At 38.3% G+C, this 14,829-nt stretch overlaps 1 protein-coding gene across 1 annotated transcript in view; it reads left to right on the top strand.

Moving 5' to 3' along the window:
• Positions 1–14,829, top strand: part of KIT (KIT proto-oncogene, receptor tyrosine kinase) — a 117,084-nt gene that overhangs the window by 81,939 nt on the left and 20,316 nt on the right. Inside the window, exons 8-13 of the mRNA XM_026683893.2 lie at positions 1,223–1,337; positions 4,920–5,113; positions 5,720–5,826; positions 5,929–6,055; positions 8,058–8,162; positions 13,239–13,349. Of these exons, the coding sequence (XP_026539678.1) occupies positions 1,223–1,337; positions 4,920–5,113; positions 5,720–5,826; positions 5,929–6,055; positions 8,058–8,162; positions 13,239–13,349 (759 nt within the window). The remainder of the gene's footprint in view (positions 1–1,222; positions 1,338–4,919; positions 5,114–5,719; positions 5,827–5,928; positions 6,056–8,057; positions 8,163–13,238; positions 13,350–14,829) is intronic.

Here is a 14,829-nt window from a genome sequence, read left to right as displayed (position 1 = left end):
CCTGAAAACTTGTGTATCTGGTCCCCAGCTGAGGTAAGAGCTTCAGATGCTGAGCAGGGAAAAGAGATTCAGTAGTTCTATGGAAGACTGCTATTTCTGTTCGCTGCCACACAATAGAGAGCAGCGTGCAAGATTTCAATGCCACAAGGTGACTTTGCACAGAATTAAGTTGCCATGTCTCTCAAGTACTATTAAGAAGGCTTTTGAGGGGAAAGGGTATCAAACACATTGAGTCCCTGGGAAAAATGTGAATATGATAAGCAAAAGATTAAGTCTCAGCTTGCATGCTTAGGCTAACATCAGCTCCTTAATTCTTTAATTATAATTTTTTTTAAAGTACATGTAATAACAATTAAGAACAAAGTTTATAGATTTAAATTTTACAAGAAAGCTATATCTTTAGCTAAATCATACAAATAGAAAATAAATGGGAATGCAAGAAAAAAACCACCTTATAGTAAACTTATAATTGCAATATGATTGAATATATGCCGTATTTGAAAAATAATTTCATTGTTTTCTACCATATCAATATAAAAATATATTTAGACAAATGACAATTCTGTGTTTAAACAATTTGCATATAATCTTTATAGAATCATATTATTTGATCTTTCAGCTGATTCAAAGACAGATCAAAAGCCAAGATCTCATGAGTTATTTTTAACTCCAAAATCCAGTAGGAACACGTCTTTCCAGGAATTTTGCAAATAAGTTATCCATGAGGATCAATGTGCCTTTTTACCTAAAAGATAGTTAAAGAATATTGTTAGAACTGTGTTGATATTTTGGAATATTTGGAACAATGTAACGAAGAACAAGCTGCATTGATTTTTTTTTTAGATGCATAGAAGGTTTTTGACAATTTGAACTGGACTTTCCTATTTACAGTTTTGGAAGATAGGGATTTTGGAGAGAATTTTAAAATGCGTAAAATTGACTTATACTTCACAGAAAGCATAAATAATTGTTAGTAGAGAACTAACAGAATCATGTGAAAAATAAAAAAGGACGAGAAAAGGCTGCCCCTCTCCTGATTATTTTGCTTCTTGAAACACTGGATAGAGACATAAAATGGGATGAAAGGATTGGGGAAGTAAAGATTTAAAAACAGATTTATAAACGGGGAGCTTTTGCAGGCATAGTTGAACAAAATAGAAATGACCTCCCATAAACTGTCCCCTTTATTTATTTCCTTTCTTTCTTTTTATTCGTTCTTTAGCCAAACCAGAGATTGTCACTTCGGAAAGACTGAGCAATGGAATGCTACTCTGTGTGGCAACTGGATATCCAGCTCCTACTATTAGCTGGTATGTTTGCCCAGCCACTGAACAAAGGTGAGATCTTTTAAACATTTATTTGGATTTTGGATTAAATGTAAAGGAGGAGAAGTGAATAGAATCAACTCTAATGTGTTCCAATGTGTGCTCTTTCCATGGCTTGAAACCTCATGAGAAAGTAAATTTCTTGGGTTTCCATTGGAAGTGAGATAAGAAGGAAGAGTCTTAATCCACCCTATACCACACAGTTGGCAAATTCTGTCCTCATAGAAATAATTTGCCCTGTATGGGATGAAAGAAACAGATTTGACAAATAGGAGGAGAGCAGTGCTGCCAACAACTAAAGTCCCAATTAGTCTTTCCAAAACCAGAGAACAAATTCACCACGGAACTTTCAGATTCCAAATCAATCAGAGCAAGCAATGTTGCTTCCTGCAAAGGTTTTCCTACCTTTGCACTTCCTTTATACCTTAGGGGAGGGACAATCACCTCCAAGCCTTACTCCCAAGTCACCCCTTTTGTCTCAGCGGTTCTTGCCTTCTAGCAGCTCTGCGCACACACGCACTGGGAACAGGCTCCCCTTGTTCCTCTGCCTCGCTGCTGTCAGATTCTGGGGGCTCCGGAGTCAGCACCCTACTCCCAGATGGTCCTGGTTCCATCTCTGCATTGGATGTAGGAACCTTGTCCAAGTCCTCTGAGCCCAAGACCTACGTTGTTAAGTGAGAAATTTGTTAAAGTGAGTTTTGTCCCGTTTTACGATTTTTCTTGTCGCATTTGTTTACAGAATCACTGCAGTTGTTAAATTAGTCACACACTTGTTAAGTGAATATGGTTTCCTCCATTGACTTGGCTTGTCAGAAAGTGTTGTGGTTAGCCGGCAGCAGGTGCGGACGGCTGAGGAGAGCGAGGACTCAGATGAGGGGCCAGGACCATTAGGGAGTGGACTGCTGCCTTCAGAGATTGTGGGGGCTGGCAGCAGCAATGAGGAGGTTCCCGAGGAGCCTGTGCCCAGTGCGCGTACACGCAGGATTGTTCGCAGGAAAGAGCAGCTGCAGCAGCATGGGCAACTCGGGAGTAAGGCTGCATGGTAATGGCCCCTCCTTCAAGAAGATAAAAGCCAGCTGTGAATGGGACGTTCTTTGCAGGAAGCAAAGATGTTTTGAAACTCAGCCTCGTGGACATTACAGTATCTTAGTTGGTATTGGAAGACTTGTGTTGTAAAATATTTCTAAGTAACCTTGTTGGTTATTCTTGGCAGCCTCGCACAGTTTAGGTGAGGCTCGTGCTTATCAAAGTTAATTAGTTTGCAGCAGCCTTTTAACCGGGGATTCGTAAGAATCATTAAAAGGTTTCTGTTCCCTTTGGTTCATGTTTGTTTTATTGGACAAGGGTTTGGGTCAGAGCAGGTCACAAAAGGGAATCAACCATCATAAATATGAGTCAGCTGTCAAGCATCTGAATATAAATCACGTGACCATGGGGGTGCTGAAATGGTCATAAGTGTGAAAAATCGTCACTTTTTTTCAGTGCCGTTCTAACTTTGAATGGTCACTAAATGAACTGTTGTAAGTTGAGGTGGGCTCGGCTGAGAGAGAGCGGCCCAAATTCCCCAGCCGGCTTTTCTGCCTAAAGTGGAACTAGAACTCACCGTCTCCTGGTTTCTAAGCTGGTGTCTTAACCACTAGATCAAACTGTAATAATCTATCTAACGTAACACAATTTTAGACAACACAGGGCAATTAGGTTTCCATCTGCACGTAGTAGATTATATAGCAAATGTGACTTGTAAGATTGGAAGAAAGAAAAAGAGTTAACGAGAGTAATTATCCATGTTTCTAACAAGATTGCCTGTATTTTCATTCCAGGTAATTCATTTGCAAGTGGGAATACAAATACTTGCTATTTTGAGGATGTTTTGAACGTTATTGCTAATTTATAATGTTTTTCCTATCCAAAACATTTTTCAGAAGTTATTTTAATGAAGTATTCTCTCTCCCCCCCCTAATTAAGAGCAGCAATCATGATATCTTAGATTAGTCGTAAAATATCTCTGGTTGTGATATCTTGACAGATATCAGAGGATGTTGACAGACTTGAACGTTGGGTGCTATCTAATAAAATGAAATTCAATGGTGAAAAAAAGTAAGGTTCTCCATTTAGGCAAGAAAAATAAAATTCACAGGTACAGTATATGTGGTATCTCGCTCAATAGTAGTAACTGTGAGAGGGATCTTGGAGTCCTAGTGGACAATCACTTAAATATGAGCCAGCAGTGTACCGCAGCTTCCAAAAAAGACAACACAGCTCTAGGCTGCAAAAAATAGAGGGAATAGAATCAAGATCATGTGAAGTGTTAATACCACCTTATAAGGCCTTTGTCAGGCCACAACCAGTTTTGGTCACCATGATGTAAACAAGATGTTGAGAGTCTAGAAAGAGTGCAGAGAAGAGCAACAAAGATGATGAGGGGACTGCAGACTAAAACATATAAAGAACGGTTGCAGGAACTGGGTATGTCTACTTTGATGAAAAGAAGGACTAGGGGAGACATGATAGCAGTCTTCCAATATCTCAGGGCTGCCCCAAAGAAGAGGGAGTCAAGCTATTCTCCAAAGCACCTGAAAGCAGGACAAGAAGCAATGAGTGGAAACTAATGAAGGAGAGAAGCAACCTAGAACTAAGCAGAAATTTCCTGACATAACAATTAATCCACAGAACAACTTGCCTCCAGAAGTGGTAAATGCTCCAAAACTGGAAGTTTTAAAGAAGAGATTGTATAACCATTTGTCTGAAGTGGTGTAGGGTTTCCTGCTTAGGCAGGGGTTGGACTAGATTAGAATACCTCCCATGCCTGTCCAGCTCTGTTGTTCTAATTTTCCTACATATGTTGACCAAAATTATGTTTATACCAGAAGCAACAGTTTTATTTAAGAAGATCCCAATTCTGTTCTTAATCATTGTACCAGTTATACAACTGTGATCTTTTGTCAGCTAGTTGCCTAACCCTGGGTCTTCTGCCTTTCGGCCCCACAATAGATTTTGCTGATGTATACTTTGGAGGTACCCGAACGTACATTTTGAAGGTCTCTAATCAGTGGAACAACTAATTAATCAACCCTAGCATTCTAATCTCCCTTTCACCAACATGCCTTAAGCAATTTCTGACGAGCATTGGACTTTTTCTTTATATTTTGAAAATTAATGAAAAGAAATTAGGTTAGGTTCACAAGAAATAAATGAAAAAACTAGCAGATTTGTTGACTTTTGAGGTATACCAAGTTGGATCCAGATCTAATTATAATTAGTGCAAACTCAATGAAATTAATCAGATTTAAGATTGCCATGATTAACATAAGACTATTTCAGTGAATCTGAATGAAAGCAACCAAATCTCCAGTGGCTGCATTAGGATAAGCATTAAATTAGAATCCCCAAGAATTTCTGAGCAAGAATATTGATGTATCCTAACCATGTCACTTTCATTCTCTTGTCTGTCAGCCAGAATGACTGGATAACTGGACATTTGTTAGGAGAAAAGGCTTGTTATAAATGCCAAATTATAACCCCTGGTATACCTGTCCATCAGTATTCCTTTTCTTGTTTTTTATTCAGATGATTTGTTTTTGTTTTTTTTAACAGGTGTCCAGATTCTCCAAATGTTTCTCCAGTGAATGTAAAAACCAAATATAAAGATTCAACATTTTCCTCCTTTGGAAAGATAATTGTGGAAAGTACTATTGATACCAGCATGCTCAAGAGCAATAGCACAATCACCTGTGAGGCTTCCAATACCATTGATAGGCGGTCAGCTTTCTTTAACTTTGCCATTAAAGGTAATTTTGTGAGTTATTTCAGAAACAGAATACAGTATTTATTCTGCAAGCTTTTGAAAACAAGGAATAGCACTCTGATCTTGTAAATTGCCAAGTTCCTTCATAATGCTGATAACCAAAGGCATATATTTTTGTCACAACTTTTTCCATAATACTTGGCTTTTTTTCCTTTGGATACTGGAGAGGGTCTTTTCTGGTTACCTCCAGACTATAGAATAGTGTTTTTTCAACCTGGGCAGTGTTAAGTTGCATGGATTCAGTTTCCAGAATTTATATACTGGCTGGGGAGTTGAAGTCAATGCATCTTAAAAATGCTCACATTGAGAATCCCTGCTACAGAACCCTTCAGTACATGTGTTTGATATCTGCTGCCTCAACATTTCTAAATCTGTAAAGAGCCATCTTTTTCACTAGCCTTTTAAAGTATTTGAATGTCAATTTTAGTGTAGGCTTTAATTAATATGACTAATGTTCATATTCTGCTTTTTTTTTTTTAAACTTTGCCAGCTGTCCTGTAAACTTGCCTGCATGAAAGCGATTTATAAATAAGTGTAAAAAAAACCAAGTTGGTAATAAGTTTTCATATTTTTACATGTGTCTCTCTAGAACAAGAAAATAGCCGCAGCCTTTTCACTCCATTGTTAATCGGCTTTGGTGTAGCAGCAGGACTGATGTGTGTTATAGTCATAATCCTTGTTTATAAATATATCCAGGTAAGAATTGTGTGTAATTGTGTCTTGTTAGAAGGCCATTTTTCCCCTGCCACTGCATTATCGGTTTAAGTACTTTAAAAAAAGTCATGTCTTATGTTCCAGAAACCCAAATATGAGGTACAGTGGAAAGTGGTTGATGAAATAAATGGAAACAACTATATCTACATAGATCCAACACAGCTTCCATATGATGAGAAATGGGAATTTCCAAGAAACTGCCTCAGTTTTGGTTAGTTTGCAGATATTTAATCTTGCTGGCAATCCAATAATCTTTCTAGAACCCTTGTATCAATAATGATGTAGTTTAAAAATATTTTCTTTTCCTAGCCTAATTTTTCTTGTTTTGATTTACCAGTTCATTCCAGAGAAGGGCATCCATACTATGGTATCTCATGATATACAAAGGCAGGATCAAGGGGGTAGAATAGAATAGAATAGAATTCTTTATTGGCCAAGTGTGATTGGACACACAAGAAATTTGTCTTGGTGAAAATGTTCTCAGTGTACATAAAAGAAAAAATACATTTGTCAAGAGTCAAGAATCATAAGGTACAACACTTAATAATAGTCATAGGGTACAATAAGCAATCAAATCATACTAGAAAACAGTCAATAAAATCATTAGGATACAAACAACAAAGTTACAGTCATACAGTCACAAGTGGGAGGAGATGTGTGAAAGGAAGAATTGGAGGATTAACAGTAATAGTAATGCAGACTTAGTAAATAGTTTGACAGTGTTGAGGGAATTATTTGTTTAGTGGAGTGATGGCATTTGGAGAAAAACTATCCTTGTGTCTAGTTGTTCTGATGTGCAGTGCTCTGTAGCTTCCTTTTGAGGGTGGGAGTTGAAACAGTTTATGTGAGGGGGTCTGTAAATATTTTCACAGCCCTCTTTGACTCATGCAGTATACAGGTCCTTGATTGAAGGCAGGTTGGTAGCCATTGTTTTTTCTGCAGTCCTAATTACTCTCTGGAGTCTTGTGTCTGTCGTTGGGTTGCAGAACGAAACCAGACAGTTGTAGAGGGTTTAGGATCAAGGGCACCATTGGGCCAACACAATGCCAGCTCCTGTCTTTCTGTAAATCTACCTTGAGTGTTATATGCACGTATGAAATCAGCAGAGGTGTTAGAGCGATACTGTCCTTTTGATGGAAGCCCTGGTATTCCTGCCCCTATCACAGTTGCTCGTAAGAGATAATTCTATTACAATAAGGGGTCATTTCTTTTCCAGACTCATGTAGCTATTGGAGTCCTCTCAATGTAGCTTCAATCCTGGAAAGAGATACAGCTTTTTAATGAATCATAGACAGCTTGTTTATACGTCTTGCAAGGTCCTAGATTCGAGCATATGAAACATTTCATAGAAATAAAGGATTCAGAGGAAAATTGCTCTAAATTTGCTATCCTTCTCCCCCCCCCCCCTTTATGGAATACATTAAATATGGCCCTATAAATATTCTGGGCACGTCCATGTATCCATGGCTGGCTGGGGAATTCTGGGAGTTGAAGTCCACAAGTCTTAAAGTTGCCAAGGTCGGACAACCCTTGCTTTAGGTAGTAACTATCGAAGTAAGGCACATGAATGGATCAATATAGTGAAAGCAGCACACACACCTGGATGATTTCTGGGTGCCTACTCTTTGTGTAATGTTTTTAAGTTGCCTAATCTGTCATGGTAGGATTGTATATATCTCGAGTTGTGAATACCAGTATTACCGCTCAATAGGAACAAAAAGAAGAGTTTTTGCATCTTGTATTTGGAATCTTGCTGTTTCCCGATCATAACAGTAACAATAATATTAAAAAACTTTTACGCTAATAGAAATAGTAGCGGAAGGGAAAGCATTGCTACTCCTCCTGCTTTCTCCTTTTCCATTGCTGCTTGCAAGTCAGAAACAATAACCCTTAGAAGTTTGGGGTGGAGGATGTCCCCAGAGACCACTACTAGCCCCCATGCTCCTGCTAATGAAAAAATGAGGAGAGGGGAATAGGATAGGTTCTGAGCTGTCAAAAAAAAACAACAACAGTTCTTCCTACTATTTAGTGGTTTCTGGCTCTTTTCTAGAACAGATATAGTGGGACTCTGTCTTTGCAATTTGCTTTGGAATCCAGTGAGCTCTCTGATTGCTTTCAGATCACCCAATTTTATACATGGTTAACTTTATTATAGACAATCTGTTTGGAGGAAGTTTTGTGCTGATCTTTCACATGTTTTGGTACACTTTTAGGCAAGATTCTAGGAGCTGGAGCTTTTGGGAAAGTCGTTGAAGCTACTGCCTATGGTCTCTTCAAACCTGATGGGACAACGAGAGTGGCCGTGAAAATGCTCAAATGTAAGTTCCTTGGAATTCCTTTGGTCTAATTTTTAAAATCTCTTCCCTTGGGCTTCCAAAGCTTCACATAACCCTGTATTCTTAGAGGGATTTGCCATCTGAATCAAATGCAGACATTAGCGCATATTATCAGAAGCTAAGCCAGATATCAACATGAGAGGTATGTCTATGGAGATTCTCAGTCATCCAGGTCATGGTTGTCCCAGAAGTGCTTTTTGGAAGGACAGCTGGATTTTCTCTGCTTTTCTTTGAAAACATTTTGCTTCTCATCCAAGAAGCTTCTTCAGTTCTGACTGCAGTCAGACTTGAAGCTTCCTGGATGAGAAGGGAAACGTCTTCAAGGAACAACAAAGAAAGTCCAGCTGCCTCTTGAAAAAAAAAAGCATCTTTGGGACAACTTCAGAGATAGATGTCAGGTTGTTGGCCGTAATACGGAAACCTTCATTCTAGAGGCCGAAGATGAACTTGGCAACCGTATGAAGAGGGGTATGTTGCTCTAGCTTGGATGGCAAGGAGAAGAATAGAGAAAAATAGGAAATCAGGAGAGCAGAATGAAAATGAGCCAGAGATAGGCCATACTGGACGAAGCTTGCTTAGTCTAAACGTTCTCATCTTGGACAGAAGAAGTTCAGAAATGGAATTCCCTGGGGAAATAGCTAGCCTGTTTTTGGATGAGAGTTCCTCAGCCAGCTTTGCTGGCTGAGGAATTCTGGAATGTTGTTTGTAGAATAAAATAGAATAGAATAAAATAAAATAAAATAAAATAAAATAAAATAAAATAAAATAAAATAAAATAAAATAAAATAAAATAAAAATAAAATAAAATAAAATAATAAATAAAATAAAATAAAATAAAATAAAATAAAATAAAATAAAATAAAATAATAAATAAAATAAAATAATAAATAAAATAAAATAAAATAAAAAAAAATAAAATAAAATAATAAAATAAAATAAAATAAAATAAAAATAAAATAAATAAAATAAAATAAAATAAAATAAAATAAAATAAAATAAAATAAAATAAATAATAAAATAAAATAAAATAAAATAAAATAAAATAAAATAATAAAATAAAATAAAATAAAATAAAATAAAATAAAATTAAATTAAATTAAATTAAAATAAAATAAAATAAAATAAAATAAAATAAAATAAAATAAATAAGATACTGTAGGTCCTAATTAATAGAATAGAATAAAATAAAAATAAAATAAAACCTGTTTCATTCCCTAAAGTGAGGAGTACTATGAAATGTGGCCATGTCTGGACACAGGTAACCAAACTGAAAGCATGAGTGAGCCAAAACTGGGTAGTCTGAATGTAAAGTGTTTAAGCTTCGGTGAAGAAGCAAAGAGAAGGAAGAAACTTAATTAAAACCTCTTAGTGTTCTTTTTATTTGTATGAGGAGGAAAGAGATAATCAGAATGTTTTCACGTTCCATTTCCTGTGGAAGGGAAAACAGTAAAGTCACCATCATCCCTCAACAGCTGATACTGTAAAATATCAACTGTTCTTGAAACACAAAAGTGATTTTTCAAGAGGCAACTGGACTTTCTGGTTTTTCTTTGAAGATGTTTCACTTCTTACTTCTCATCCAAGGAGCTTCTTCAGTCTTCAGTTCTTAAACCATCAGAAACTCAGATTTCTTTAAAAGCAACAACAACTGTGAAGCTTACCTTGAGTATCACGATTGTCTAGATTAATTTTCTGTAAAATCACAAAGTTGGAGCAGGAGACCTTCTTTGGAGAAGAATTTGCACAACCAAGTTGTTCCCTCAGAAAGGTCAATATACCCTAGTAACCCTGCCTTATTTTGGAGGACAATCGGAGTGAATTGGGTTTGTCCCTTAAGAGCTTCAAAATCAAAATATATAGTGAGACATTTTCAAAACCAGTAAACAACACGTGTTAACATATCAAAGTGAAGTTGCTTTTTGAAGTTGCGATGCTTCTCAAGGCACATAAATCAAGGCCAGTCTGCGGTGTTTTTAAGCCTCTATAAGAGGAGGCTGCAAGATTCTGTTACTGTAATTTTACAATAATAAAGGTAGTGTTAGTATTTGGATTTCTTGTCTGAACTGACTTGAAAACTCAATGTTAACCGCACCAAACTTGATTGCAGGAAATATGACTTCAGCAATAGAGTGGTCAATGTCTGGAATACTCTACCCGACTCTGTAGTTTCTTCCCCAAACCCCAAAAACTTTAACCTTAGACTGTCTACTATTGACCTCACCCCTTTCCTAAGAGGTCTGTAGGGGGCGTGCATAAAGCGCACCAACGTGCCTACCGTCCCTGTCCTATTGTTTCTCTTATTCTTTTTTTATTTTTCTTATATGTACCCATTTCATGTATTCACAACTATGTATACACTTATACTTATTATCTTGTAAACAATTGGCAAATCAAATAAATAAATAAATAAATAAAAATAAAAAGCAAACATAAATCTTGCAAGTCTCAAAGGACATCCGCCTTCCACTTGCCTTTGCTTTCCAGAGAAATAGGGAGGTTTCCTCCTGAGATGTTTGCATGTCCCCATTCCCTTTGCGGGCTGAGAGATCTCCTACCTAATCATCATCGCCCTGGCTGCAACTTTTCCTCTTCTTCTCTCTCTCTCTCTCTCTCTCTCTCTCTCTCTCTCTTAAGGACATTCCCACAGACCATCTGTATCATGCAAGGAAAGAATCTGATCTAATGCACCAGGAATCCCTACTGGCATTTATGGCTCTTTTAAGAGCTTGATATATACATATTTATTACATTACATAACCACCCAATTTGCAATTGGAATTCTGGACAGAGAACATAAGGATTCAAATCAACAGGATGAAAATAATAACAATAAACCACACTGGCCCATTAATAATGCATAAGGGCACATAATGGCACTCAAGTGTAATAAAAACCTCGACCCATCACCATCATGTCAACAAAGATCACAGCTCATCCAACTTACAGGCTCCATGTCCTTTGAAGACATAGGAAACAGCTGCGAGGCCAGGGCCAAACTAATCTGCAGGGGTTTGTTGTTCCAAAGGGCAGGCACAATAGGAATCTTAGAGCCATTCACAAAATACTCACTGGGGTGGTTGTAATTGGTTGCTTTCCCTCCCCCCACCTTCATACCAGAAGATCCATGAAATACTGCTAGACCCTCCATTTTATTTTTCAAGAATGTTCCCGGCCTCTATTTGCTTATGTATATTATGTACATTACGCATATTAACCTAGCTTCCCAATCATTTATTTAAATTATTATTTCAGATAACAGATAATCAGAGTTGGAAGGGACCTTGTAGGTCATCTAGTCCAATCCCCCGCCCAAGTGGGAGACCCTATACCATTTCTGACAAATGGCAGTCCAATCTCTTCTTGAAAGTTTCAACTGATAGCGCTCCCACAACTTCCAAAGGCAACTTCTGTATCATGTTCTCACTGTCAGAAAGTTTCTTCTTATTTCCAGGTTGAATCTCTCCTTGATCAGTTTCCATCCATTATTCCTTGTCTGGCCTTTGGGTGCTTTAGAAAACAGCTTGACCCCTTCCTCCTCCCTGTGGCAGCCCCTCAAATATTGGAAGACTGCTATCATGTCTCCCCTGGTCCTTCTCTTCACTAGACTAGCCAAGCCCAGTTCCTGTAACCATTATTCCTGTGTTTTAGCCTTCATCCCCCTAATCATCCTGGTTGCTCTTCTCTGCACTTTTTCTAGAGTCTCAACATCTTTTTTATAATGTGGTGATCAAAGCTGGATGCAGTACTCTAGATGTGGTCTTACTAAGGCTTTATAGGGTGGTATTAGTACCTCCCTTGATCTTGATTGTTTCCCTCTGTTAATACAATTTAGGATTGCATTAGCTTTTTTGGCTGCTGCTGCACACTGCTGGCTCATATTTAGGTGGTTGTCCACTAAGACTCCAAGATCCCTCTCACAGTTACTGCTATTGAGCCTGGTTTCACCCAGTCTATATGTGTCCTTTTGGTTTTTCTTGCCTAAGTGTAGGACTTTACTTTTCTCTACATTGAATTTCATCTTGTTAGATACAGCCCAGTGTTCTAGTCTGTCAAGATCCATCTGGATCATGAGCCATTTTTTTTAAAAAAAGCTAACATCATAACAGGTAGTCCTCGGGTTACAAGCACAATTGAGCCCAAAATGTATGTTGCTCAGGGAAACATTTGTTAAGTGAGTTTTGCCCCCCATTTTATGACCTTTCTTGCCAACGGCTGTTAAGTGAATCATTGCTTTTTGTTCAGCTAGTAACAGGGTTCTTAAGGGAATCTTCATTTCACTTGTCAGAAGATTGCAAAAGCGGATCTCATGAGCCCAGGACACTGCAACCAACATAAATATTAACTACTTGCAAAGCCTCTTTGTCAGAGTGTATTTATTAATTGGCAGAGACATGGTTAACAAAGTCAGCCAAGTTGAGAAAGCATGGCAACAAACCAGCCAATGGGAGCTGACAGCCTGGATGTGGTTGGGCTCTGTGTGCTTTGCTGAGAATTGAAACTGAAACTAGACTTCATTTCTGAGTCTGATATCTGCTCTGAGCTGCTGCTGCTGCTGCTTGTGTTTTTGCTTACGTTAGGTTGAAAGAATCTGCAAATGGTATTGTAAACTTTACTCATATTATTATGTTTATAAAGAAGTTAATGGTCCTGCTGAATCAGTCATCTGTGTGTTTTTTGGACTTGAATTTTTTCCGCAAACTCTTAACACATCTGAATTTTGATCATGTGACCATGGGGACGCTGCAACGGTTGTAAGTGTGAAAAACGGTCGTGAGTCACATTTTTCAGGGGCCTTGTAACTTTGAACAGTCACTAAATGAACCATTGTAAGTCGAGGACTACCTGTACAGATAGTAGTTTTGGCAGCTATCAGGCAATATGGGACCAGACTCATTCTTGGATATTGGAATACTTCACAATAGGGTTGGTTTTTATCCCATTTTTACTGTTTTTTTTATACTGTAAACTCAAAAAAGGGAAACATATCTAGTATTCCTTCTTCCTCCTTCCTTTTTTGATTCACTTCCATTTGCTGAGTTATATTTTTTCTTTTTTTAGCCAGTGCTCATTTCACCGAAAAAGAAGCCCTCATGTCAGAATTGAAGGTGCTGAGTTACCTTGGGAATCACATCAATATTGTGAACTTACTTGGAGCCTGTACTATTGGAGGTAAGATTCTGACAAGTGTTTGTTGAGCGCGGTCAGAAGAGAAGGAAGGATAGCCATTCACGCATCAAGAGTTTCTAAGAACAAGGGCCTAGCTGTGTATATTTGAGGCCAAGCAATGATGGAAAGCTGTTTTCATTTTTTCTGGGGTTGATTGCTGTGGCACCCCGAGGAATTCATAATGTCTATGTATCTCATCATAAATAAGTAATCCTTTCATTTTGAACCCAGTCGGCATACTTATGATTATTCTACTCCAAGACTGGGACGTCATAAAGACAGAAGGGCATAATCTAAATATAAAAGAGGCCATCAGCATGTTCAGGTAACACAAATGTTTGCAAAGCTTCAAATACTAATTGGAGCAAACTGTGGGAGAATGGTCCAAAGGTTCTCAGTAAACATATAATGCAGTCTTATCTTTTGTGGGTGGAGAAAAAAAAAAGGAGTATTGTCAGAGTGAATCCATTTGACTTACCAAAATACCAATCAGGAGCCTTCAGACTGCGTACTTTGATTATCTACTGTATTATATTGTACATATAAGACTTTATCCATGTCTTTTAACTGTGTTTTTCTGCACCCGCCAGTGGTTAAAAGTTTTTTTTATGATATCCATCTCAACATAAGCAAGTAGTAATTTTACTTTGACAAACCCTGTAGAACAGGGATCGCCAACCTTTTGGACCTCAGAGACCACCAAACTTATCATTTTAAAATCCTGCAGACCAGGGACCCTGGGAAAATCCCCAAAAAGGTTGCAGAAAAATTCCCCACCCCGTTTTCCTACCAATCGATCATTCTTTATTTGGGATCGCAGGATCCCATCTCCAGCTCCGTTCTCAGGGAGGAGAAAGAGAGACTTTTGGCTTCATGCAAGAAAAGCAGCAGAAGCATCAGAAGTCTTTCTTTCTCTTCCCCCAAACTCCACAAGAAATGAGTCTTTGCTGGGCGCAGCCTCTTGGAGCAGGATGCCTTGCAGGGTCCCAAAGACTCATTTCTGGCGGGGTTTGGGGGAGAGAAAGAAAGACTTTTACTGCTTTCCTTGCGTGCAGCCAAAAGCAGAAGAAGAAAGAAGTAGCTCAGTGGCCAGGCCAGGCGCGTGGGGTGAGTGAGGCAAGTTCCCCTCTCCGCCTTTTCTCCCCTCCCCTCACTACCTCGTGTTGTTTTCAATGCAAGCAATGCAAGCCTTGTGTTCCAGCGGGTCATGTGGGCGGTGCAGCCTTGTGTCCCCTCACAGCCTGGATTAATTGCTTTGGGGGTGCTTTGGGGGTGACATTTCCCTGCAGACGACCAAAATTTTCTCGCGGACCACCAGTGGTCCCCAGCCCACTGGTTGGTGACACTGCTCTAGAAGGATAGTTGCCGAAATATGCTTTAAGATAGTTAAGAGAATTATTATGATCTACTCGTATGAGCCAGCATTCAATAATTGAAATTCCAGACAATATTATTATATATTTCATTTTTTAAATTACCAGCC

The sequence above is a fragment of the Notechis scutatus genome, chromosome 4, assembly GCF_049901735.1.
Source record: "Notechis scutatus isolate UNSWTSFEM ecotype Mainland chromosome 4, rNotScu1.2, whole genome shotgun sequence".
Taxonomy (NCBI): domain Eukaryota; kingdom Metazoa; phylum Chordata; class Lepidosauria; order Squamata; family Elapidae; genus Notechis; species Notechis scutatus.
This window is presented reverse-complemented; position numbering and strand designations above follow the sequence as displayed.